The sequence below is a fragment of the Oryzias latipes genome, chromosome 12 (genome assembly GCF_053564925.1).
Source record: "Oryzias latipes strain Hd-rR chromosome 12, Olatipes_Hd-rR_3.1".
NCBI classification, from domain to species: domain Eukaryota; kingdom Metazoa; phylum Chordata; class Actinopteri; order Beloniformes; family Adrianichthyidae; genus Oryzias; species Oryzias latipes.
Genome location: NC_136248.1, coordinates 6427512 through 6454316, shown reverse-complemented (window position 1 = coordinate 6454316; position 26805 = coordinate 6427512). Strand labels below are relative to the sequence as shown.

The following is a 26805-nucleotide window of genomic DNA, read 5'->3' as shown; positions in this document are numbered from 1 at the left end:
CCATATGAGACGCCAGGGCCTTCTGGAAGTCCTCCTGTTGAGAAAGGCGGGCTTCCAGGCGTTGCAGGATGGATGTTAAACTACTGCTCTCTGCTGAGTCCATTCTGGCCTGTTTGTACTGACAAGGCAGAACACAGGACTGGACTCAGATGCAGAGCTTAAGGGTTTAATTTCTTGAATCAAGAGAGAAGCTAGCTTTGGCAGGTGAAAGCACATGACAAACAGGCACAGGACAAAGGGAAACACAGGCTATAAATACATGAGGAGGGGAGGCACAGGTGGGAATGATCAGGGATGATGAGGCAGACACAGGTGTGGGGAGCAGACACAGCAGGAAGGGGAAGGTCTGGAACGAGAGGTAGGTTAGACTTTCAAAACAAAACAGGAACCCCACACGAGACAACAGGAAACTTGACGAGACATGACACAATCAACTCTTTCATATCCATCTATGGACTTATCAATTCAGCATTTCAATAATAAACTCACCACAATTCTGGACAAAGTTGCCCCATTAAAACTACAAACTGTTAAAGAGAAAGCTCCACCTCCTTGGAGAACAGAATATATTATGAAACTTTAAAGAAAGACCATCGGTGGAAAACAAAACTCACAAAACATCACCAAATTTTTAGAAACACGCTAATACATTACAATAACTCTATTTCTCTAAGTTCATAGCAGAAAATCAGTCAATGCCAAAAATCCTCTTTGCCACAATTGACAAAATAATAAACCCAATCTCTGGCCCGCCCTCCACCTTTAGCAACCTGTGAGGAGTTTGTAGTCTACTTTACCACTAAGATAGATGACATTAGATCAACAACCCTCTGTTGACCTTTCTACTGCACTTCCTCCTATCAGTGAGAGAACGCTCGATAGTTTTGTCTTGATTGATGCTGCAGCACTCCAACAAGTGATGTCCCAAAAGACCAAAACTTGTTCTCTTGATCCCACCCCCACCTCACTTTTTAAGTCAGTTTTCACATCATGTGAGGAAGAATTACTAAACATCTTGAACTGCTCTTTTCAGACTGGAATCTTCCCTGCATCCTTAAAGACTGCTATTGTGAGACCAATTCTGAAAAAGAGTGGTTTAGATGTGTCCAGTTTAAATAACTCCCGGCCGGTATCCAACCTGTCATTTTTAAGTAAATTTTTAGAAAAGCTTGTTTTTACCCAACCGAATGATTTTATTAAAGGAAATAATATTCTAGAAAAATTTCAGTCTGATTTTACCACTCAGCAGAGATGGCAGTTGTCAGGGTCTTAAATGATCTCTGGTCCAATGCTGACATGAAGAAAGTATCTGTTTTAGACTTACTGGACCTGAGTGCAGCCTTTGACACAGTTGACGACTCTATCCTTTTAAACAGACTTCACGACATGGTTAGAATTGCTGGGACAGCATTTATTTTGTTTAAATCCTACATCACATATAAGAGATTTTTTGTTAATTTAAATGATTTTTCATCTGGAAGGCACAAACTGACATGTGGGGTGCCCCAAGGCTCCATCCTGGGCCCAACACTTTTTAATCTTTACATGCTTCCACTTGGTGATGTCATCGGGAGACAAGGCATAAACTTTCATAGCTATGCTGATGACACTCAGCTGTATGTAGCTGTGTATCCTGATGACACTGGACCCCTGGACAGCCTTTTAAACTGTATTTTAGATATTAAAATGTGAATGGGACAGAATGTTTTGCAGCTCAACCAAGACAAAACTGAAGTCTTGGTAATCGGTTCTGAACCCAAGACAGATAAGGTCCAATTTTATCTGTCAACCAAATTTATGACAATATGTCATAAGGAACCTCGATGTGATTCTAGATGCAGAACTTAGCTTTGACAAACATGTGAATCAAGTAACTAAAACTGTTTTTTACCATCTGAGGAATATCGCCTGAGTGACACCCTTTCTCTCTAGAGCCAGTGCTGAAATCTTAATTCATGCTTTTATTACATCAAGATTAAATTACTGTAATGCCCTCCTTTATGGTGTAAAGAAAACCACTCTTGATGGCCTGCAGCTAGTCCAGAACTCTGCTCCCATCTTAAAATCTCTGCACTCCCTTCAGGATTGATTTTAAGATTATTTTAATAGTTTATGAGAGTGTTCATGATCTTGGTTCTTTTTTTTATATCAGCTTTGCTTTTAGCTTATGTACGACGGAGTATTAGGGCCACCAAAAAAAAAAAAAAAGTAAAATTACGAGTTTTTACCTCGTAAATTTAGGAGATAAAAACTCGTAAAGATCTCTACGTTTGTGTGACGCTTCCGTCCGAGGAGGAGGATCACTTGTTTTGGCATTTTCAACGTTCTAATGCTAATATAATAGACTATTTTCATTCATCTTTGTTGTTTAATGATATAACGGGACGTTTACTTCCGCATTGGTGTTCAGATATGATGACAGGTTCATGACGTAAGGTGACAGATGAACTTCAGGGTTTGTGAATGAAAAGGAGAATAAAAGCTGCAGCGATCCTCTCTACCCAAACGTTTCTCTGAGCTCCTTATTTTACATATGACACTCCGCTTTACTGACACTGAACCCGGAAAGACGGCTCCACTGACAATAATCTGACTTTGAGTCGCCAAAGGTTCAGAATCTCTTTGTTTTAAACCTATAATTAACCTGGAAATAAAGCTTCACAAAAGGCTCCACATCTTTCATCTTCAAGCGATGCTCCGATGAACGGACAACTTCGGTGTTTTCTCCTTGTTAATCTATGACTTTTTTCAACACTAACGACCATTTCTGTGCAAGGTGACCCGACACTCATCAGTGAACAGGACTGCATTGTCCAGGTACCATGGTTTTGTGCCCACTGTAAACTAATGGCGGTGTCTTGGCGTCAGTCAGGAGTCTTGCTTTGAGTTCCTCTACAACATCCAACTGTCTACTACCAACCCGAAGGCGCACTACGGCGAGGTGGTGCTGCTTATCCATTAAGCGATGTCTGTTCATGCCTGTTTGAATGATGGACCTGGAATGACTTAATGGCAAAACCAGCTTTTTATACCCACAAAGAAAAACTCGTAGATTTACGAGTTTTTTTTCTCGTAAATTTACGAGATAAAATGTCGTAATTTTACCTTCTTTTTTTTTTTGGTGGCCCTAAAACTCCGTCGTACTTATGAACCTGCCAGAGTCCTTAGGTCCTCAGTCGCGGGCCTGCTGAGGGTCCCTAGGGTCAGGACAAAACTCCACAGCGAGGCCTCGTTTAGATTCCACGGGTCTCCTCTGTGGAACAGCCTGACTAAGGTTTTGTAGGCCTCATCCACTGTTGAGGTTTTTAAAAAGAAATTAAAGACGCATCTATTTTATTCAGCTTTTACTTAGATCTCCTAAGTCGGATCTAGAATTTTTACTCTTGTTTTTAATATTTTATCACATTTTTATTTGTTTTAACGTTTTTTAGTCAAGTTGTCTTAACATCTTAACTTATTCTTATTTATATTTCAGGTGTTTTAGACGTTTTTATGCATTAACTTATTTTAATTTTCACATTTTGGCTTTTTTTTTTCTCACTCTTGGCTGGGGTGTTTGTGTCTGTGCCGACACCCCAGCCAACAGGAGGACAGGGCGGGCGGAGCCTTCTGGGTTCTCTCTTCTTTAGCTTTTTCTTTTCTTTAGTCGTTTCTGTTTTACTTGTGTTTGATTTTGTGTATTTTATTATGAGGGGCTTATTTAATAATTTTATTGCATGAGTGGGGATTGATGGTTTTGCATTGTTTGTTTTTATGTACAGCACCTAGAGCTGTTTTCTTTACATGAAAGGAGCTGTAGAAATGAAAGTAATTTTGAATTTAATCTTGTTCTGTCATAGTTACTTTGGTAATTTTAGGTAAAGACGTAAACTGTGGTGTAATATTTTATTTATTATTATTTGTCCCACTAAAATGAGAACAACCTTCACAGTTTTTAAATCAAATTTTCTTGAACTCCAAACCAAGTGTTTGTGTTATTTGTTAGCAGTTTATGACCAATGTGCGACTTTTGTTCTCATTTCAGTGGTGAAAAATTTTACTTCTCATAAATAAATAAAAAGAACAATTAAAACACTTCTCTGTTTGACCACAAAAGAAGTCAGTTAAGCAAATTGATGAAGTAGAGAGGGCTGCAGAGCAAAAGTGAAAGCTTTTGACCCTTTGTCTGATACTTCTAGACTTTTCAAAAAAAATCAAAAGAAAATAACATTTAAACCAAAATCATGTTTATCGTGTATTTTTTTATTTAATATTCTATCTGTATGCAAATATATTGAATCGTTTTCTCATTTTTATTGGTACACCTTAAGCATTAATTTTCTCAAAGTTGTTACAAAAAGTGATGGTACCAAGCCCATTTACTGATATATAAACCTTATAATAGCACCTTATCCTCGTAGTTGTTAGTCAAAGATGTTTGTATTTCGTTTTTACTGAAAGCAAATATTTAAATGCAAAAAGAATCGAAAGGACTCGAGGACGTGCGGCGCGTGTAACCTGCCACAGCACGTGACTGGGTTTGCCGCTGTCATTTCCAAAGTCTCGCGATACCATTTGAGAATTCCGAGAGAAATTTAACGGCATGTCGGCATCAGAATAAACAGCCGGCAGAATAGAATAAACCCGGGACTATTCGTCGCCAGCCGGACCGAAGCACTGCGTGAAAGCTATCTGGATTAAGGTCGTTTTTGTTGGACGGTCTTTATTTTGTTACGTAAGGAAATCTCGTTGCCGGCGGCTCGTTTGATCGCTATCTAGGTGATTCCGAAAATGCCAACGATCCAGACTGACTTGCGTTACTACTGAGGATTTCCCGGATTAGGCGACACCAGCGACACTGTAGGAGAAAACCTCCTGCTTTCCGCTTTATTCTGGCTCAGGAGTGACGTGGATTTCGCCGTGGTCGGTTTTCTCCGCTTGTGCTCTGTTTGTCGTTTGTTTCGGTCCTGCCGGTGTTGCTGAGCATCGAGGATGCGTCAGCAGGGGTCCCTGATGCCCCGCTTGCGCAGCGACGTGTTCTGCCACTGCCGGTCGGCGGAGAGGCACCCGGGCGTGGACCCGGGCGGGGGCTGCGGCCACGCGGAGGACCCCTCTGCGGCTCCCCGGTCAGCCCAGAAGCCCGCAGCTGAAGACTGTCAGCCCTCTGGCAGCCTCTCCCCGTGTGCCTCGTGTGGCGGGTCTGAACAGGAGCACAGAATGAAGGTCCTATTCCAGATCCTGGACGTGAACGGTGATGGAGGGATCTGTGTGAACGACCTAACCATCGGGCTGAAGAAGCTGGGCGTGCACCGCAGCGAGCACGACCTCATGGTGAGCCGACACTGCTGCAGCTGCACCTCTCCCACTCACTCACTCCTGTGCTTTTGTCCGGCGGCATCACTTCACACCCGCCTCGCGCTCTGACCCAACTACCCCTGGCTGCAGCCTGCAGAATGGGTCATCATAGTGGAATGCTTTGATTGCAGAGGAATGTGAACACGCTGTGGAATGTTAGCCCCGCCCATGCTGAGCCCGTCTTCTTCTTTGGTGGTTTTACAAGTTTCCATGTGCAATATTGCCACCTACGGGTTTTTAAGGAGTTTTTCCTTACTGTGAAGGGGGGGGGGGGTCTAAGGGCAGGGATATCAGTTTAGCTTAGTCTTTTTTGTTAAAGTTTAGTATTATCCTAATGCATTCTTTGTATTCATGATCCCTTTTTCATTGTATGTGCTAAAATAAAATAAAAATATTTAATTGAATTAGGGAATTTCTACCATGATTCCTGCCTTCTTATGCCTTTTACAAGTTTCCATGTGCATGTATTAGGGAATTAATAAATTCTGTCTGGCCTCACAGACTCAAAAATAACTCATTGGATGAACTCAATTTAATTGTTTTGTCAGGATTTACATCCAATAAATATGAGTAACCCCACCTCAAAGTAAATTCTTCCATGTAATGAAATATAATCGAGTTAGTCGAACTAAATTTTATCAAGAAAGGCAAAGGAAAAAAAAGTAAGCAACAACGGTCTAATGCTAGGTTCGAACTCAGAACCTCTGAGTTGTTAACCCGCTTTCTAAGCCACTGAGCTATCACTCCGGCGATCATGCATGTGATCATGATCGTTTTTCGTCTTATTGGGAGAAGCCGAGTTGAAGCGATTTCATGCCACAGTTTCGTTTTTTACGTGGAAAAAGCGAACTAAAGTTTTCACTTTTGAAAAGTCGAAGGATTTGAAGGACTAATAGTCATACCAGGCATTACATTAGATGAAGGAGTTGAACATTTTAAAAGTTCAATGGTTAAAATAGGTGAAAAATTGTAGCCGTGAGACGGCAAAAAGAATAAAGAGAAACAGGAAAACAGCATTCAACAGCATGCCCCTTACTTGAACTCAATTATTTTGGATTACTGGAGTTATAGGGGAAACTATTTATACATTTTGTGTTAGGTCAATTAAATGTAGATACAATCTTTTAAAATAAATATTTTTAAATAAAACATACAGAATTTTATTGTGTTACATGAAAGAGGAGCTTGAATCATTTTTTTGAGTGATACATAAAAAAAATTGCACCATTCAAATTTTCCTCCTTCTGTTCTCTTTCTTCCTCATACAATTCACAATGACACAAAATGTGCTCCACTGATTCTTCCCCTTTCCTGCAATCACAACTGCTGTGACAAAGGTGAATCAAATGCACGGGCTCAGCGTGGGCGGGGTTAACATTCCACAGCGTGTTCACATTCCTCTGCAATCAAAGCATTCCACTATGATGACCCATTCTGCAGGCTGCAGCCAGGGCTTACTCCTCTGACCAGCTTTATGTGCTGCCACGGCTCGCGTGCGAGGTGACGCAGCCGTGCGGTCAGCCAATCACGGGGCAGCGGCTCCGTGCACTTCCACACGTACCACCAAGTGGACAGACAGCATCAGGGGAACGTGTTCAGAACCGGCTTTAAACGCTGCGCGGTGGTCGCTGCCAAACAGGAATATCTAAAAAAAAATAAGAAAAAAAGAAAAATAAATAAACATGAAGATCCTCTATTGTTTGCCAAGATGTTTTAAAATGAAAGAAAGAAGGTTAAAAATATTCAAAAAAAGATAGCCAGAGCAAATCCAAATAACCAACAGTTACAGAGGTCAAGAAGGAAAGAAACATACACAGAAACAGTTCACACATTTACGTCTGCTGTCATCACTGCTGTCTGCATATACAGTAGTGTTAACATGTAATATGTTTTACTTTTTAGTCTATTGGCAACTTCTCTTTAGGTTATTATTAGAATTTGTTATGCCTCAAAGACCCTATCAGATGAAAAATTGTGTTTTTTTCATATGTTCTCATGGAATTTTTCTCATGATGGAGGACATATATCATAAAAGTTCAGATTAAAATGACATATCTTAGTATTTATTTATTCAAATTGCCGTGAGTTCGGAGCAGACACAAATTTGACGTTTGAAAATGATATATGTGATGTGGAAAATACGCTGGGCGGGCCTCAAGCTTCCTGCTCCGCTCCATTCTGATGCATCCACTGTCAGACAAATAGATCCATGAACGTCTCTGTTTTCCTCGTCTGAGCTGGAATCTGGATCAGAACAGTACGACTGGATAGCTCCAATGTTGCTCGCCATTTTTGTTGCACCGCCAATGTTAGCTTGGGTGTGTGAGAGATTGCAAGCTAGCAGAAGAGAGTGTAAACAGAGAGCTCTCAGCAGCAACTGGGAAGGGGGGGCCATTTCAGAGATGAATTTTAAATCTGCCGCTCTGTAGAAACTATATCCTAAAAGAAACGACACAGGTTCTTTGATTTTCCCTAAAAACAGTACAATCATTATTGAAAGACCACTTGGAAGGAACGCCTTTAAAATAGATCAAAAATTAATAACGTTCTATTCTATTCTGTTATATTCTACTCCATTTTATTCTATACATACTTGCATTGCACAATGACAGATAACCTAATAATGCCACTTTAAAATGTCCATTTTACTTTAAACTGATGTTCTAACAGTTTTAAAATAACTCAGAACCTCCTCCGGTTTTTGCTTTTGTTTGTATGCCTTATATAGACAGCTCAGGTTATTTTTCAGGCTAAATGTGCAGTTTTTTCATCTTCTGATGACTTTAAACAATCAAACACGTTCAAGCTCCATAAAGCAACTCATTTTAATAAACACCCTCCGTTCCAACTAAAAGAGTGGTCCGGATAGGTGCAGAAAAATAAAAGCATAGCTGCAAAATTCAAGCTAGAGCTGCAGACGCATCAGAGTTACTGTTGTGCCAACATGTAATTAAAGCTTTGAAGAGGCTTGATTCAGAATCAGGAGTCAGCACTCAGGATTCAAGGTTAAACCCACACTTTGGCTTCTCACAGATTTAGCCAAACAGCTAAGAATTTAGCATATTTTTAATAAACCGTAGCAGCTCTAACAATTATTGTGACAGAAGATGCAAAAAAAATCCAAACTATGGAGATTTTTCTGCTTTTCCTTTTGTTAAGAAAACACATGTTTTCCAGAAAGGTTTTTATTTGTCCTTTTCTCATAGATTAAGTGTAAAGCTACTATAGGACCTATCAAAACCTCTTTTCGTGTCGAGACCATAAAGTTGGAAATCAAATGTTTTACATTTGCATTTCATTCACGAATAAAATCAAACAAACTTTTTTTCTTTGGGCTTTTCTTCAAAAAGATGTTCTGTGCTGAAGCCCTTTCAGTTAACTCACACAGCCTGTACTTTATTACACAACAATTAAAATTAAATTACATTTAACTGTATAAATCAATTGAGTTTGGCTTTTTTTAAATGAGATGTAAAAAAAAAAAACGTTTCTTTAAATGCCCATTACTTTCTTCCAGATAACTATGTCATAAAATGATACAACTAAAAAGCTTAACAAACAGGAAAGTATTGAAATCAAGTAAAGAAAAGCTTAAGCTACTAAATTCCACTTGTGGTGCAAAACAACAGAGGAGTTCCTCTCACAAACTGCTGCTCAGAGCAAAAATTATGAAGAGAAAATCGAAGAGAACCTATTGAAAGTTTTCTTTTTTAACTTTACCTCCTTACAATGACATACAGTGTTAATGGAATATGCTGAAGAGACATTTTTGAAGAGTTTTTGTTTGTTATTGTTGAGCTATGCAGAACATGTACTAAAGGAGGTTTTTCAGCTTTGTTTAAATTGTACTCAAACTGCTTTAAAGATTTGAACAAATCCGATTGTACTTATTCAGGTCTGGATTTAGGGAATAGAAATTGAAGCACAGACCTCCAGACCTAAATATCCACAGCCTTGTTCCTGTCTTGATGGTTGGCGACTGATACGTGATACAATATCTGCTGCACGTCAGGGATTTGCTGCAGACTCTCTCCTCATTTCCGTGTTTGGTTCATGTTCTAACCTCCTCAGCTGTCTTTTCTTAGTGTTGAGGAGCAGCAGCTCCCTCTGGACAAGTAAGCTGAAACTCCATTCCACAGGAAAACTCCAGGGAAGGAAGCTCATTAATGCAGCCCGCATCTATGATCTGATTTTCTTCACAACCTGTTGGTGATGGAGGGCGTGTGATCTCACTCATGAAATCTTCAGGACTCCACACACCCTCTGAACTAATTCAGAATCATTGATGTATATGAGAACTGGACTGAATGACCCCCCCCCCCCCCCCCACCCACCCTTGGCGTTTCCCTGGCGTTCCAAACAGGAAGTACCTGCTGGCTCCAAGAAGCCAAAATCCCATAGACTTCTAGAGAGACATAAACAGCTGTTGCTCAGTCATTCTATTCTTGCTCTGATACTTCTTTTAAACATAACGAGTTAAAAATTGTTTCCTTTTCTTTCTTTATTGTAAGCTCTTCAAGTTATAAAATGACCACTCAGATTCCTCGATAAAAGTAGGTCGTCCCAGGTCAAACTTTTAAATGTTGGATTGACAGATCCCCTGTAGCCCACCTACAAGTGGAAGGGGTGTGGTCTTCCAACAAGCTCCGTTCTAATTGGTGAGTGTGGTTGCCATGGAAATGTTGACTCAGACCGACCTGGATCAGTCACTGCTCACTGATGTGGTCTGACTCCAACATGACGCCGAAGTTATGGTGAAAAAAATGGCGACTTCTTCGGTTGGAGCTGGAAGTGAGGCGTGTTCTGAGGGTGTTGTCACACTCCCGCCATCCAGCTCTCTTTCAACGCTCTGATCTGTGCATGGGTTCCAAATAAAGAGAGCATCTTTAGTTTGAGGAATACATTTGGACATTTTGGGCGGTTAGAAAAAATACATTTCTGATTGCTTTTCCAGAACACGTTTTATAACCAGAATTTATTTTATGCATTGTTGATAATCAAAAACCATTGTGCATTTCTGCTTTAAAAACGTGCGGTTTGTTGTTTCTATTCCGTTTAAGTGTGAGTTTAGAGCCACAGTGAGGATGAACAGTGGTGTTTTTTTGTTTTTTTTTGCTGTAACTCAGACTTTTGTGGCGCACAGCTGAGTTTGCGTTTAGGGTAATTTCAGCTTATTTGTCTGGAAAAAGCCAGCCGGAGCGTTTTGCTGTGTCATTGTGCCGGTGTCACGGTGAACTGCAGGATAGCTGGAGGAAGGCGAGGCAGTCGGCTGGCAGAGTGAACAAAACAACCAGGAGTTTAGCAAGAGAGGCAACACTCAGCAGAATTTCTCCTGAGGAGGAGGAGGAGGTGCACACTTGCGTTTCACCCAAACTCCACATTATCAACAGACAGATTTGTGCATCAGTCTTTTTGCACGCTGCTCCTCTGGCTCCTATTGGCGAGCTTCCCTGGCTCAGCAGTCTACCTGCCAGTGTGGGCCGCTGTGATTGGCTTGTCTGGGCTGCAGTGAGGATGCAGCTCTCTGGAGGATCTCTGTGCTGCACCTTCCTGCCTGCTGATGCTGAAAGCAGAAGGAGTCCTGTCTGTCTGCAGCTCCGGATATCATTATAATGTTTTCATTTCGGGAATGGACATGCTTTGACTCCTCTAAATTTTGTTTTTGACACTTTTATACGGATGATCTCTGGACATCTTTCTCTGAAAAAGTTGGAGAAAGAGAATGGCATTTATCCGGAGAGCAGCGCTGAGTTTCCATCTGCTGGCTTTCCTCAGTTGTGATACCGGTGCAGCTCTTCCCCCTCAGCAGACACACGGACGGCAAGCATAATGACGCTGAAAGACTTCCCGGCTGTCCTCTTTCACAGACTTGTTGGCAAAGCTCAGTCTGAGTCCGCTGACGAGAAAGGAGCTGAAAACTGCAGACAGCTGCAGACTGGTCTCCAGGAAAACCCGTCATGCTCTCCTGGAAATGAGGAAACGATCAGAAAAACTGCTCTGCAAAAGAAGTCCACGGTTGTAATCATGGTGGCAGCCCCTGCTGATCTGCAGCAGGTAGGATATAAAGATAAAGACCAGCATGAGGACGGGAACATCCTGTACAGGTTTCAGGTCAAATGCATCATTTTGTTGCAAGTACAGCTGTCTTTGGTAGTAATGTTCTCCTTCCAGCACAAAACGTCTCTGTCAGTTTTATTCTTTACTCTACAGTCATGAAAAGGCTGTTGTCATAGTTACAGCTTTTTAGTTACGTTTTTCTAAATAAAATAAAGCAAAAGCGAGTCAAGGAACAGATAAACAGAAGCCAAATATCCACAAACAGCAGTTGTTGTTGCTCACCTTTCAGCGTATCCCTTCATAGGGCGCCACAGCGAATCAGCTTTTACTGATTTGCACGGGTGGTTTGGTAGAGACTTTCACACCGCTCGACCCTGCATTCTATCCGGGCTTAGGGTCCTCACAGGGAGACCCAGCCTTGGGCCCCCTTGCCCACAGACCCTTTACGCACTGGATAAAGCTTTTCCCCACCCCAGGGGGTCGAACCCTGGTTTCCCATGTGCCAGTGCTGTGCTTCGTACTGCAGAAGCCCTTAAATGTTGCGGTTTCAGGGATTCCACCACCTGTAGATTCAAAACTGTTCCTCCTCTTTGTGTGACTGTGGTTCTTGAAGAAGCTGCTGGATTGGTAACACGACCCGTTATAGCTAGTTAACAAAATACTAATCAACTATTGGTTAATGAGCTATCAATGATTTGTTAAATAAGAGTTGACAGTTTTTTGAAGGATTTATAAACTTGCCTTTTAGATAGACAATAGATGACTGGCAAGCTGTTAGTTGATGAGCTCTAAATGATAACCTGTTAAGCTGTGTTAACCAGGCAGTGTATGAATCCATGATAAGGTTGGAAAAAAGTCATCTTTCCAGCCAATTCTCGTCAGCTGCTGGACTTTGGATAATTCTTTCAGATACACCAGAGGAACGGCATCTGTGTGTCTAGTTTTCTACATTATTTAGGTTGTGTGGTACATTTGTAGCTTTTTCATCTTTGTTTTCTTACTGTTTTTATACGTAAAGCTGAATTAAGTTGAGACAATTCAAAACCAGTTTACCAATCAGGGTTGGTGGTTCCACTCCAGGCTTCTCCAGGCACTCATCAGTGTCGTTGGTAGAAATAAGTTCCATACAAAAAAGGGAATCTGTTTGAATTGAGTTACAAAATTCATGTGATGCATTTTGATTTCATTTCAGTTATTCTTTCAAATGCTTGTTAGAACCCAATGATTGATGCTGAGAAACACTTTTCACTTTAACTCTTGATCTAAACTCCATAAAGGTAGGAATTTGATTAAGAATGTTGTGAATTTTTACATTTAAAGCACATTTTTGCCTGAAAAACCCACTATAAATTACAGATGTTTAAACTAAGGTTTAGTCATGAATTTGATGTTTCATAAAGATTTTCTAAGTAGAGATCGATTCAGTATCAGTTCAAGGATTTTTGATAAACTCATCAGTGCCTTATCCTTTCTTGTTGTTTGTTTTTATCTATATATTCTTAAAAGCAGATAGGGACCTGGAATCAAACGCGTCGTCTTGTAGCCATGTCCCAGAGAAACTGCTATCTTCATCAGAACTTCAAGCCCACTCATTGTATTGACCAAAGATCTGTTGATCTTTTCTCGTTTCCTCGGATTGTGCTGCCTCTCCACATTATTCTGTATTGTTTGGATTTTCTTTAAAGTTGCTTTCCAGCCTTTTGCTTAAATATTCCTTCTTGTCTGTTGATTTCTTTCAGAAAATCGTGAAAGCAGGAGACAAGGACCTGGATGGACAGCTGGACTTTGAGGAGTTTGTTTATTACCTCAGAGACCACGAGAAGAAGCTCCGCTTGGTCTTCATGAGTCTGGACAAAAAGAACGATGGTGGGAAACCTTTTAAATGACCTTAACTCCAGTTCTTCACCTGCATTGATGTTGTGGTTTTGAGATTGGTTTGAACCGAAACCCAGAAAACATCAGAAGTGAATAGAAGATTTCTTCATGTTTTCTTTCATGTTTTTTGTTTAAATGTTTGTTTACTTTATTTTACTGTGGTCTCTACTCGGATAAGGAGGCTACGGGTAACCTCCTGTGTTCTCTATCGTACCAGAAGGTAGCAGCAAAAAGAAAAGTTCTAAGCAACACGTCACCTCCTGTCCTGATTTGAGCTCACCCTAAACCTTTCAGCCTCAGGATTTCCTCGTAGCTCGTCCTCCAAGGTGGCCGCCGATGTGTTCACCACACAGTGAAAAGCCCCCGGTTCAAATCCCAACGTTCTGTGTGGAGTTTGCGTGTTCTCTCCGTGCATGTGTGGGTGTTCTCCGGCCACGCTGATTTCTTCCCACAGTCCAAAAACTTGATTCATAGGTTGATTGGAGACTCTAAAATTGTCCCTAGGTGTGAGTGTGAGGCCTGGACCCCTGCCTCCGCCCATCAGTAGCTGGGATAGGCTCCAGCAACCCCATGAGCCCAATAGAGATGGATGGATGGAGGGATTAGTCAGTTATTGGTGTTGCTGTCATCTTGTATTTCTACCTTTTGGTGTGTTATCTCACGTGATGTGCACACATTCCCACCTGTCTCTTTCCTGCGTTGTGCATTTTTGAGTTCTTGGACTTTGTTCCCTTTTTGTGCAGCAGTGTGGCTCTCTAAAAGCCCTGCTTTCTGAAAGTCCTGCATTTGCATTAAAGAGGCTTTGTAAACAAAACTAGCAGATTTTTAAAACTGGTTAAATGGCTAATCAATCTATCTATTGCAGGCCAGATCGACTCACAAGAGATCATGCAATCGCTGCGGGACCTGGGAGTGAATATTTCTGAGGAACAGGCCGAGCAGATCCTCAGGAGGTGAGGTATTCTCTTCAGGGAATGTTTCAAAATAAAAGTTCATCCCTTTAAAAACCTTCGTATGAAATGTTGGATTATCATAACACAATTTAAAGTGTTAAACTGAAAGTATTCTTCCCTTTTTTGAGGCTGAAAGTACTTCCCTCTGAAGTTTTTGTTCTGGACCTGCAGCCCAGCTTAGCGGAAATTTTCAGGTCTCTTCAGATTTATCTGCGCTTTATTTTAAAATTGTTCACATGCATCTGCTGTTTTCTAGAAATCTGTTTCCCTCTTCCTTTCTGGTTTCACTGATACCAGCTCATCATTTCTACAATTCATTTTTGTACAATTTTAGTAGCAATCAAATAATGATCCATTCTCTTTATATTTTTTAATTTTGTTTTTTTTTACCATTTATTTTCAAATACCTTTACTACAGGATGTCAATGTTTTCTAGTCTTAAGGCCCGTACGCACCGGGACGAATATATTTGCCAGCGTTTTTCGCCACGTTTTTTGTGTTCACACCCAGGCGATTTTCGCTGACGATGAGCCGAGCGAACATGCAATTTCATTCCCTGACATTAGATGGCGCTTAATGTGAACAGAAATACTCCTGTACACAAGGTGGCGCTGCGCAACTTTACGCTTCTTAAAGTCGCTTTTCACTCAGAAGAAGAGAGCAAGTATTTACTCGCTAGTCAGAATAATACAAAGAAAACATGAATATTTCAAGCACCAGTAGCTCCAACTGGTGCTTGGTTCGGGGATATTTTAGAATGTCCGTCATTATTTCTTCGCGGCAGTGTAGATGCAACTCGGCGTCTATCTTCTTCGCTGGTATGTGTGCTCAGCAAGGCAATTTTGTGTTTGAGCGCCCCCAAGTTGTGTTTTACTGTAACTTCAGAAGCTCCAGACACGTGTGCAAAAGCGCCATTCTCATTGGTCGTATAGTTTTAGACGCGACGCGTCAAACCAAAAAAAACGAACCCGAGGCGTTTTTTAAAAAGTGATGCTTTGACGCGTGGCGTTTTTTCACGTCGCTGTGCACACTCACATTGGTGCCCTTTGTTTAGTCACGAGGCTTAAACGTCGGCGAATATCGCGCACGAAATTCGTCCCGGTGTGAACGAGCCTTTATGTTGAAAATGAACCATTCCTATTAGCTTTAAACGTTGTATCAGTTTAAAGCTCTGGACAGTAATGTCACAAATAAATGAAAATGCACAAACGCCCCCCCATCAAGTTTGTTTGATGGGAACAATCAGCCCCCAGCACATCTGTCTCTGTACCTACACACCGTATGCTCATGATTGTCTTGACTTTGCAGTGCAGCTTTCTAGCACAAGTGGAGCTTTGAGCATCTATTAGCAAGAAGAATTCAACGTTATGTTAGATGAAAGGTGAAACTGAGAGAGACTTTCAGCTGCTTCTGGGATTTTCCGTAGAGACCCATGAAAATGGTGTTTTTAACACGTTCTTGTGGAATTTTTTTCTGATGATGGAGGAAATTTTTAGAGAAAATTAAGCCAAAAATTGCATTTCTGCCTTTATCTTAATTAAAATCATTGTGAATCAGGTGCAGGCCGCTCCATTCCGATGCATCCATTTATAGACAAATAGATCCATGAACGTCTTTGTTTTCCTTGTCTGAGCTGGAATCTGGATCTAACCTGTACGGCTGGATAGCTCTGATATTGCTCACCATTTTTGTTGCACCGCTAATGTTAGCTTAGGGGTGTAAGCTAGTGGGTAATAGTGTAAACAGAGAGCTCTCATTTATGGGTGACGGTAGGGGGGGCGGGGTTGCTCTGCGTTAACTGTCCTGTCCAAAACTCAGAGGTGAATTTCTGATTTACTACTTCCGCTCTGCAGAAACTATGTCTTAAAAAAAGCACTGTAGTTTTTTTTGTTTTTTTTTTGCTAAACTTGGTATTATCACAACTAAAAGACTACGATTTTAAAATAGATCAAAAGAAAATGGGGGGGGGACTAAAAAAATCAAAGCTGGGTATAAATTCCTCAGAGATCAAAGTGGGGTCCAGATATTGAGTTTTGGAGACCTGCCGCACTTAAAGCTGAGCATTGGTCTGCCTTTGGATTTTGCACATTTGCAATAATCAGTAGTGGTCTGCAAATTCCTGATAAAGATTCATTTATTTGTCTTCATCCCTGAGGTGGAGTCTGCATGCTGATACCAGAAGATAATGTTTTTACATTTATCCCTCACATTTGGAGACACATGTCTGACTTTTCACCACATGAAGTGAATCGCTGCTCATTCTGCAGTGTTCAGACCTCACTCAAGGTGGCGCACTAATGCTGTGTACTTGGCATTAAATAAATGGGGGGTTGGTGAATCTATAAAATAACTCATGACAAAAAGTTGTCCAGTTTTGTCTATCATCCAAAGATCTGTGCCTTCAATTTGATTTTTTTATCCTAAACAAATAGGAAACAAACATCGATTGCTGTTTGTTGTTTCTGATGAGGAAGTAATCAGATACATTTGTTTGTTTCATGTCTGTTAAGTTTCCATCACCTTACAGCTTTAGTGTTTCATGACTGCAGGGCGCCAGACAATTCTGAACGTCAACAGTCAAAGCAATTTGAAAGATTTTTGGATTTAGCTCCATCATTTCTGTCCAGCTGTTTTGTCTGCTTCTCTCAGGCTTCCCATGTTAGGATTTTCCTGACACCTGTTCGCAGACCCGTGTCATTTTTGTCCCTAATCTCTGTCTGTCTGTCCCCCCTTTTCACCATCTGGTCTCAGAATCAGGAAGGGCCAAATCTGGGCCCCTGTTCTGTCGTAAGTAGCAGCGTCTGCTTATTCAGCTCCTGCAGGTACCCGATGCTGCGCCTGAAGCCTTCTGCTTGCTAAGATTTCTTTTTGGCTGCTTTTGAAAGACAAACAAACCCAGCAAAAAAATTAATTGGAGGACATGACTGCCCTAAAGAATTGCCCCGCTTCATCCGACTGCACCTCCCTCAGGAGGAGGCCTTGAAAACACTTGTGTGTGCATGTGAGCGGCGTCTTGTGCTCCCCTGTCCAGAGCCGCCGTGTCTCCTGACGAGCCTCCCTTCTGCTCTGACATTTGCAGCATGGATAAAAACGGAACCATGACGATTGACTGGGACGAGTGGCGAGATTACCACCTGCTGCATCCCGCAGACAACATCCCTGAGATCATCCTGTACTGGAGGCACTCCACGGTACGTCTACCCGCTCCACGCTGCTGCAGCTCTAAGACACACGCAGTTTTAAAATGTCATTAAAAAAAATGTGCCTCAAGAGTCTGTCTGGGAATCAGGAAATGCAGGATTAAGATAGAAGAATGTTTGTTCCGCCTGAAAAAGGATCAAGAAATTAATCTGGAACAAAAACAAAAACTCTTTCAGAGAGTTTGCAGCAGTATAGAGCTTAGATCTCCCAGCTTCCATGAACTCAGCTTCCTAGATAGCAAAGTAAGATAGGATCAGGAGGAAACCTACCAAGATTAAATCTGATTTTGTTAACTTTTATGCAAATCAAGCTCCAGCAAAGGCATTGATATCTGTAATGTATAGACATTTATACTGTAGATGGCACATATAGAAAACCCTCAACACATCAAATAACCAGCAAGAGCTTGAGATGAATGTACTTTTGACAGATGAGATGTGGGAACATGCGTGTCCTAACCGTCATGAAGAAATTGGAAGTCAACTCTGGGGGGAGTTTGACTAGAAAGCAAAAAAATAAAACCAATTCTTTAGATCTTTAGTAGCTGAATGGCTTAGTTGGTTGGGTGCAGAGCTGGCACGCAGGAAACCAGGATTCAGATCCCAGAGGGCGCAATGAGCTTCATCCAATGTGGGTCCTTGGCCAAGACCCTTCATGCTACTGCCTAACTATTTAGCCACAAGTCTGGGCTCCCTGTGCCAGTCCCCAGCCCAGGCTGTGTCAGGCAGGGAAGGGCTCTGCCGTGAAATCAGTGCTTTGCTGTGGCGACCCATGACACGATGTGCCGCAAGGGGAGCGACGATTAACAGATTCTTTAGATTTTGGTGATAAGATTGGAATACAACATTTGACTGTATACGAGAACTGGAGTGAGTGTGACGTCACCTAAAGACAACGTCCCACTTCCAGCTCCAACCAAATCACATCAATTCACTCGCCTTTTTTTTTTGTGACAGGGACCCCACCATGTTGCAGACAGACGTTGTCAGTAAGCAGTGATTGGTCCGAGTCTGTCTGAGTCAACGTTTCTATGGCAACCACTCTTGCCAATCAGGAGTGAGCTTGGTGGAAGGTCACTCCCCTACTACTTAAAAGTGGGCTACGCAATCAATGATAATCAAGTCAATCAAATCTTTTGAACATTAGACCACATACCTTTGCTGTCTGATTGGTCCGTTTATAACTTGAATAACTTAAAGAAAAAATATTATTTAAAAAAAGACAAATGACAAACAGTAACAGCTGTTTATTTCTCCATAGAGGTCTATGGAATTTTAGCTTCTTGGAGCCAGCAGGTACTTCCTGTTTGGGACAGACAGGGTAGGGGTCACTCCGTCCAGTTTTCTTAGTGGTCTAGATCCTTCCAAATCCACATGTTTTTGTGCCATCACACTCTAGCAAATTTCTGGTTTTCCTCAATGAGGTGAATTCTTTCACCAGCCAAAACGGGACTCTTCTGTGTGTCACGCGACAGACACTTGGCTCTGCAGAGTTGTCTTTGTTAATTGGATCAAACTTCCTCTGCATCTCAGCTTCTATCCCCACTAATGCAATTACAGCACAGAGACCCGCACAGAATCCAACAGAGATCCACTTTTTTCACCCTTCACAGAACCGCAAGAAAACAACTGATTTGATCACTTCAGCAGCACTGTTTCACCTGAAACCTAAAAGACAATTACAGAATTGCCTATATACTATGTCATTTATTGCATGTGTCTCTGCCTCGTTTGATCTTGTTTAAACTTTTTCATTTGTTTTTGAACCCTTGTGTTATCTTGTGGGGTCCAGATGACCCCACTCCCAACATGTTGGTGTTGGGAGTGGGGTCATCGAAGGGCATGTTTGTGCCATCTAAAAGCTGGGGGGAGGGGGGTCACTGAGTGAAATCCATAGAACGTATATGAGAACTGGACTAAGTGACCCCTCCACCCTGGGGTTCCAAACAGGAAGTACCTGCTGTTACTCCGTCTTTCTATTGGTCAGAAGAACCATTCTTGCTCTGATACATTTTTTTAACATGTTCTTGATAATCATGATTTTTTTGGATGATTTCTTTTCTTTAATGCGAGTTATTCAAGTTATAAATTAACCAATCAGATGCCTCAATTAAAGTAGGTGGTATCCCGTTGAAGTGGTTGGGGTGTGGACTTCCAACAAGCTCCCTCCTGATTGGTGGAAGTGGTTGCCATAGAAACAATGACTCAGACCAGTTACCACTTACTGAGGTCTGGCTCCAACACGGCGGCATCCGTGTTGCGTAAAAATGCCGACTGACTTGACTTCATTGGTTGGAAGCATTTTCTATGGGTGGCGTCAACCTCAGTCAGTCCAGTTCTGTTTTTGTCAATGTTGACATCCTGCTGAATCAGCGCGACGCTCGTTTTCAACCAGATCATAATCTTCCAGCTGCTTAGGTTCTGGTTCTCAGAGGTCATCTAGGTTTAAACCCGTGTTTATAAGCAGCTGATCCCTCTATTTAAATGGAGCTGTTTGGTTGATTTAGTGTGGATGGTTTGATTTCCTCAATCTTAGAACACATGGAGGTCCACTGTTCCACAGCACTCCTGCTCAAACAGGTGACGGCTGAGACTGCTGCTCGGGCTTCGGATCAGAGACTGGGATTAGACCAGAGTTTTATTTGACTGAAGGCGGTTTGCTTTCTGCACAGATCCTGGATGTTGGAGAGAGTATCATTGTTCCGGATGAGTTTACAGCCGAGGAGAAGAAAACCGGGATGTGGTGGAGACACCTCGTGGCTGGAGGAGGAGCCGGCGCCGCATCTCGAACTTGCACGGCACCACTAGACAGGCTGAAGGTGCTGATGCAGGTGAGGCCAAAAACAGGCTTTTAGGAGAATGAGCCTCAACAAATGGATTCTTTTCTCACATTCCTAACGGACATTTTTCACCCTCAGCAACTTTTGATCTGTCACCCAGGTCCACGCCTCCAAGAGCAACAGCATGCAGATTGTTGGAGGCTTTGGTCAGATGATCCGGGAGGGGGGCGTGAGATCGCTTTGGCGAGGAAACGGGATCAATGTCATCAAAATCGCTCCTGAGTCTGCCATCAAGTTCATGGCTTATGAACAGGTGTGCTGATGCCCTCGCCGCCTTGTTTCTCTCACATTCACCTTGAACTAAAATCATGGGGTTTGTTGCAGATTAAAAGACTCATTGGAAGTAACCAGGAGACTTTGGGCATAATGGAAAGATTTGTGGCGGGCTCGCTGGCTGGCGCCATTTCTCAGAGCAGCATCTACCCCATGGAGGTGAGATCCTGCCAGACTCCATCAGAATGAAGCCAGAGCTCTGTCTCCTCCGAGTGCTAGAGTAACATTTGAGGTGCTCCATAAATGTTAAGATGTGTCAGAACAGGCCGGCTCTCCAGGGCAGAGTTCAAATATGCCAGGAGATGACTAAGTATCAACAGTACCAAATGATAGATGTCCTCTGAATCTGGCTGGAGGCGCTTTGTGAGGGAGCTAGGATCATCATCTCCTGTTCTGTTCTGGCAGGTTCTGAAGACACGGTTAGCCCTGAGAAGGACCGGCCAGTTTGCCGGGATCATGGACTGTGCCAAACATATCATCCGAAAGGAGGGTGTGGCGGCTTTCTACAAAGGTTACGTCCCCAACATGCTGGGCATCATCCCATACGCCGGCATCGACCTGGCTGTCTATGAGGTTTGTGGTTCTGTTCTACGGCGCGTGGGTCACTTTTCTCATCGGTTGGAGACAGACTAACCCTGAAAACGCCAGACTCCAGCTTCAGACGTGTGGGAATTCTCAGGAAAAAAAACACTGAACACCTTTTAAACAACCATGAAACCGCTCCGACGCATTTTGGTTTGCAGCATGAAAAGACCTTTATCTGTTCGTTTTGTTAAAGGTGTCTAGAATTTTTCTTTTGCTGTCAAATACATTTAAAAAAAGGACTAGAGATTCCTGAAAAAGAAAACTTGGAGACTTCAGAAATGCTTCAGCACTTCTGTGTTTGGATAAATGAATGTCGAACCTGAGGTCAAACCAGGAAATAGGACCTACATTTAACTCAGTTAGCAAATGTTGGTACAGTCCATGCACAGAGGCTTCCAGTACCAAGCTCAAATGTTTTTTAGGGTGATGGACTGCACAGTGAGAAGGCCCTGGTTCAAATCCCAGCTGGGGCCTTTCTGTGTGGAGTTTGCATGGTCTCCTCATGCATGCATGCGTGGATTTTCTCTGGGCACTCTGGTTTCCTCCCACAGTCCAAACGACTCTACATTGTCCCTAGGTGTGAATGAGAGTGTGTGGCCCTGTGGGGGCGTGTTCAGGGTGTACCCTGTCTTTGCCCAACAGCAGCTGGGATAGGCTCCAGCAACCACGTGATTCCAAAAAGGTTCTAAAGAAGATTCTGCTGGAAGTAGCAGGGACCTGTCAGTAACAGGAAGAGTTTATGAAACCATGTCACTTTCTTAACCTTAAAACCGGAATAAAAGCTTCTTTTTTTTTACTTTTTATGTCATTTTGAACATTTGCTGTTAGTTTATACATTCTAGTGTGGCTTTTAACTCTATTAAATGTTAATAATGAAATAAAATAAACTACTACATATTCACATTTTAATGTGTCACTGTAGTCAGAGATGTGGTCTAGAGAAAATGAAATAATCGTTCTTAAACAGCAGTCACTGAAGGCTTTTTGCCCCCTCAGACCCTGAAGAACTCGTGGCTGCAGCGGTTTGCCACAGACAGCGCTAATCCTGGAGTCTTTGTGCTCTTGGCTTGTGGCACCACCTCCAGCACCTGTGGACAGCTCGCCAGCTACCCTCTGGCCCTGGTCAGGACCCGCATGCAGGCACAAGGTGGGTCACTGCAGAGCTCCACTCACTGGAAAAAATGTCCAAGTACAAAAATATACAATAGAAGATGTTTTACTTTTGTTACAGGCAAAAATGTCTGCCGGTAGAAGTAGTAGAATTTGTCTTGGTAAGATTTCTTAAAACAACTTGTGATGTCTTGACCTTCTAAGACAAAAGGCAATCTTGAAATCAGCTATAAACCCTCATATTTAGGTACACTGCCTTGATCGGTGGAAATGCAGTGGGGCAAAAAAGTATTAAGTCTTCGTTTCTACACACTGATTGACACACTGCCACTGTGTGCTGCATGTTATTTCATAGCTTATTTTCATTTTTACTATTTCTCTGTTTTGTTTCAGTCAGTTTATTAATTTACTTTTGGAGAAATCCACGTGAATGAAGCTGCGCTCACGTCTGTTCCATCCGATGTGCAGCTTCCCAGCGGAGCAGACGATAACGGTGATGTTTGTTGGAGGTGCTCACCTGCAGATCTGCATTTCCTGTTTCTACAGCTTCTCTGGAGGGAGGCCCGCAGATGACCATGACCGGGCTGTTCAAGCAGATCGTTCGGACCGAGGGGCCGCTGGGACTTTACCGGGGTCTGGCCCCCAACTTCATGAAGGTCATACCGTCTGTGAGCATCAGCTACGTGGTTTACGAGTACCTGAAGATTGCACTAGGAGTGCAGTCAAGGTGAGGAACAGAAGCAGGACGTCAGAGGAGAGACCAGTTTCTCCTTATGGCTGCAGACTCTACACGGTTTATTTAAACGATCGGCTCAAGCTGAGAGAAGAAGGTCGAGGATGGAGGGAAGCGCAGAACGGCTGCAGACAGTGGATTCTTGACTAAAGCAAAGTGTCTGTTGGTTTTCTTGAGTCCAGTAGTGCCCCCTGAGTCTTATTCCAGCATGACGAAGTTTACATTAGCTCCTCCCACAGCCAGCAGTGGTTGGTAGTCGCTGTGTTTAGAGACGTCCAGCTTGCAGGCCTTGATTACTGAAAGCTCAATCCCAAACAGGAAAACTAGGATGTAAGCAACCTGTAGGTAAAATGTACGATCTAGATTTAGAAACCTTCACTCCATTGCTTTTTGTAACCGTCTCTTTCAGTCAAACAGAGCTCAGCAGAGGCCGAGCTTTACAGAAATGGATTCACGGGCAGCTAGAACAGCTGAGAAGCTGGGTCAGGGTCCCACGGATGCTCCTGGAGACCAGGCCTCAGTGCTGAGCCCCCAGGCCTCCGTGGGACACTGACTCCTCCTGAACACTTGAAGGCAGCAGCCTGTGCGCACATGACAGCTGCTCAGACACACTAACGCTTTAACAAAATGTCTTCAAATTGACTGAGCAGAACCAAAGAGGAGATGCAGAAGCAGAGATCTTCTGGGAAAACCCTCTGAGCGTAACGGTTTGCCGTCAGATCGATAGTCAATCCAAACCTGGATCCTGACTGAACGTCCTTTTGGGTTCATCCATCGATGTCTTCCGATCTCTCTGAACTGTTCCAGGCTCTGCTGAGGAACATAAAGCTCCTTTATTTGCTGGGAAGTCCTGAATGTTTTCCTCTTTTCTTCCAAAGAGAAGAATTCCAGTTTTTTTTTTTGGAAAAAACTGAGGAGATGTCTGAGTGCTCCAGGCCAGAAATATTTGATGAGGTTCTATGTACAAACATTAAAGGGGGTACTTGATGTCCCCTCCCCCTTTTTTCTTAGGAATTCTACAGTAATAATAGTTTCTGTGTCGATGCTGCCTAAAACCCTGAAAAAGATGGAATGACTTGTTTATGTGTTTTGATGCATAAGCTGTTAAAAGCTTTTGCGTTTTTCTGCTGCACACCGCCCCGTGTCTCTTAGCTCCTCCCCCATGTAAAGGCAGCTCAGTGCTGTACAGATTTTGTGAGAGTCTCCTCCTTATTCCTTCATTTTGATTTCCGTCCGTCACTCCGTCACAGTCCCCCCCCTCTGATGGTTTTCACCCACAGGGGGGTTGTTACTTGAGTTTTTATCCTTTTACATTAGAGCTGTGGGATTTTCTTTAGTCTGGAGCGGAAATCCTCCTGCTGTCAGTCCTTCCTGGATCAGAGGATGCTGATTTTAACAGAAGCAGAAAAAAACTGAAGCAATGCATGCTGGACTTGGCCTGATTAAAAATCAGGAGGTAACACAAAGTAATATTCCATTTTAATTTTCAGATTTTGGGGTATTTTATGTTATGTTTCCTTACTCCTATAGTGTGTTAATGTCTAACGTGTATATTTTGCTAAAGTTTTTCTAAAGTTTATGCTGGTCTAATAAATAAAAAAAGAAGCAAGATGTAATGGAATTTATTTGTCAATATAAAGACATTTACTAATAAAACAGAGCATTAATACAATCTTAGCTATTTCAAACTTTTTTTTAAAAACTTTTTTAGCTTCATAGAAGAATTCCAGTTCACTCTGTAGGAAACAGTCCTGATGGGTCAAAGGTTCTGTCAGTTGCATCTAATATTGATCCAAAATTCTTGACACCTGAATTAATTTAAAGCTATGAAAAAAATTCATGTTTTTCCTTTCGAGTAAAGTCTAAATTAAGGTAATTTTGGAACCGAAGATGCATATTTGCATCAAAGCGTCTGCGGATTTGAAGACATTTGAACACCCTGATGTGTAACCCAGCTTAAGTTGTGATGATCTATTTCCGTGGGGATCTCACACATCCAACTTTGTCTTCACATTTTTTCAGATGTGCGTGGTAGTTGTTGAGATTCCTTAAATACGACGTATCTCCATCCAGTCTAGAGCAGACAGTAACTGTCAGCACGAATGAAGTTGGGGTCAAAAACACAAACATGGAGGACGGAAGAGCCTCTTCATCAGAGACGTTCTTGTTTTCCCTTTTTAGCAAAATAGAAACAGCAGCTGAGAGACAAATCTGTGAAGGATACAAAGAGGCTTTATGAAAATCCATGAACACACTGCAAACAGTGAATCTGAAGAAAGTAAAAAGACTTGTTTCAGGAAAAAGTGCACGAAAAATAATCACATCAACAAAATAATGTTTTTTTAAGAAATCTTTCTTACCCCATTGACAGATTTAAGGAAAATCTGCCAATGGGGTAAAAATTTGAGACTAGTTTCTACGGAGCCTGTTTTTACAGTGCAGGAGAGCGGAACATAGTTCTGGTGTTTCAATGCTATCCTCGTCTTCTAGAACTACATCTAATCTCTGTGAGATCAAACTAACACTCTTTTTCTGTGAGGTTTGCTTTGTCATTACTGTTTATTTATTGCACAGAAAAAAAACTGTTTGTAGTCATATTTGTGATATTTTGGAGTGTGGAATGAGTTGCCTTTAAATTGATTACTGGATCACTTAATGCTTTTAGCTTCATGATTAACTCAACATGCTCATATTCTAATAAACTACAAGTAGAGAAACAGGATCAGTGCAAACATTTCTTTACAGCTTTGAGAAACAGTCAAATGTAAACATCTCATTTGTCTTTTAATTATTCGCTGTTCTTGTGGCAGAAAGAATGTGCACTTATCAACATGCTATCAAAAAATAAAATATTTTCTGGTATCTAACCCACATTTGTCTTCTTGTTTACAAAAATCTGCTTTTTTCCTCACTTTTTTTTCATCGTTTGACAAAAAAGAGCAGGCGTGAGTTTGTCCACACCAGACTTCTGGACCTTTATTGTTATTGTCTGAACCTGGTTCAGCTTCATCAATAAAAAGACATTATCTCTGAAGTTATACCACATTTTTTTAAACTAATAAACCTTGAAAATAAACTATTTTTGGTTGAATTTTCAGATTAAATTGAACTTTCCCTACTTTGCTTCACTCTTACTTTTACTTTAGGCTGAAGGTTGTTTTTTTCTCCCTGATAAATCATCTCTTTATGAATTTGTCCTGGACAAACCTTTTCATGCCAGACAGAACAAACTGCTTGATGGTTCTGGTCATTTGTCTCCAACATTGTTCTGAATTCAAAATTTTGTTAGATCTTAAAAATAGAAAGAAAGTTTCATCTGTCTAGGATGTCATACTTAAAATGAAGTCTTGTCTTTTAATTCCAGGAAGGTTTGGTTTACCAGGGTGTTTCTGGCTCTTCACTAAACAGAGAAGAACATCTTCTCACCAAATCATCAAACTCCCTCAGATTCCTGCGGCTGGAGCTGCTTTAATCTGAGATTAACTGAGTCAAATCTACAGTTTACGCAAACCTCACGTGGTAAACAGTTGATGAGACGAAGGTTTACTGATCGCAGACAGAAAAGGACAAGATGGGATATTTGAACGGCTCAAAAGCCACTTTATCTTGAACAATTTGTCTGAGGTGAAGCCTTATCAGCTGATAGCACTTGAATGTTCCTCCGTGGACGTCAATACACAGGACTTTTGTGACCATCAACCCTTAATCTAAAGTAGATTTTTTTTTTAGAAACAAAACCTTAAATTTTAAGCATGAAGAGGATGCTTGTAGGGAGACATCCTATCAGACTTGATTGGTTTATAATCAAACTTTACTTATAAAACGCGCTCCTCATGGTTTGCTTG

At 41.8% G+C, this 26805-nt stretch overlaps 1 protein-coding gene across 3 annotated transcripts; it reads left to right on the top strand.

Annotated features, from left to right (window-relative positions):
* Positions 1–4546: 4546 nt before the first annotated feature.
* slc25a25b (solute carrier family 25 member 25b) lies at positions 4547–25827 on the top strand. Of its 3 annotated transcripts, none has more exons than XM_020707842.3 (11): positions 4557–5310; positions 13131–13257; positions 14132–14219; positions 16971–17006; positions 17299–17410; positions 20092–20250; positions 20360–20512; positions 20584–20691; positions 20938–21105; positions 22114–22264; positions 22774–25827. In XM_020707842.3, exons 1-11 carry the CDS (start codon positions 4972–4974, stop codon positions 22956–22958), a joined length of 1626 nt encoding a protein of 541 aa, XP_020563501.1. In that variant the 5' UTR covers positions 4557–4971; the 3' UTR covers positions 22959–25827. The 3 variants fall into 3 exon arrangements, with proteins under 3 accessions (XP_004075115.1, XP_020563501.1, XP_020563502.1); XM_020707843.3 differs by lacking the exon at positions 4557–5310 and adding an exon at positions 11021–11388; XM_004075067.5 differs by lacking the exon at positions 16971–17006 and having other exon boundaries at positions 4547–5310.
* Positions 25828–26805: the final 978 nt, after the last annotated feature.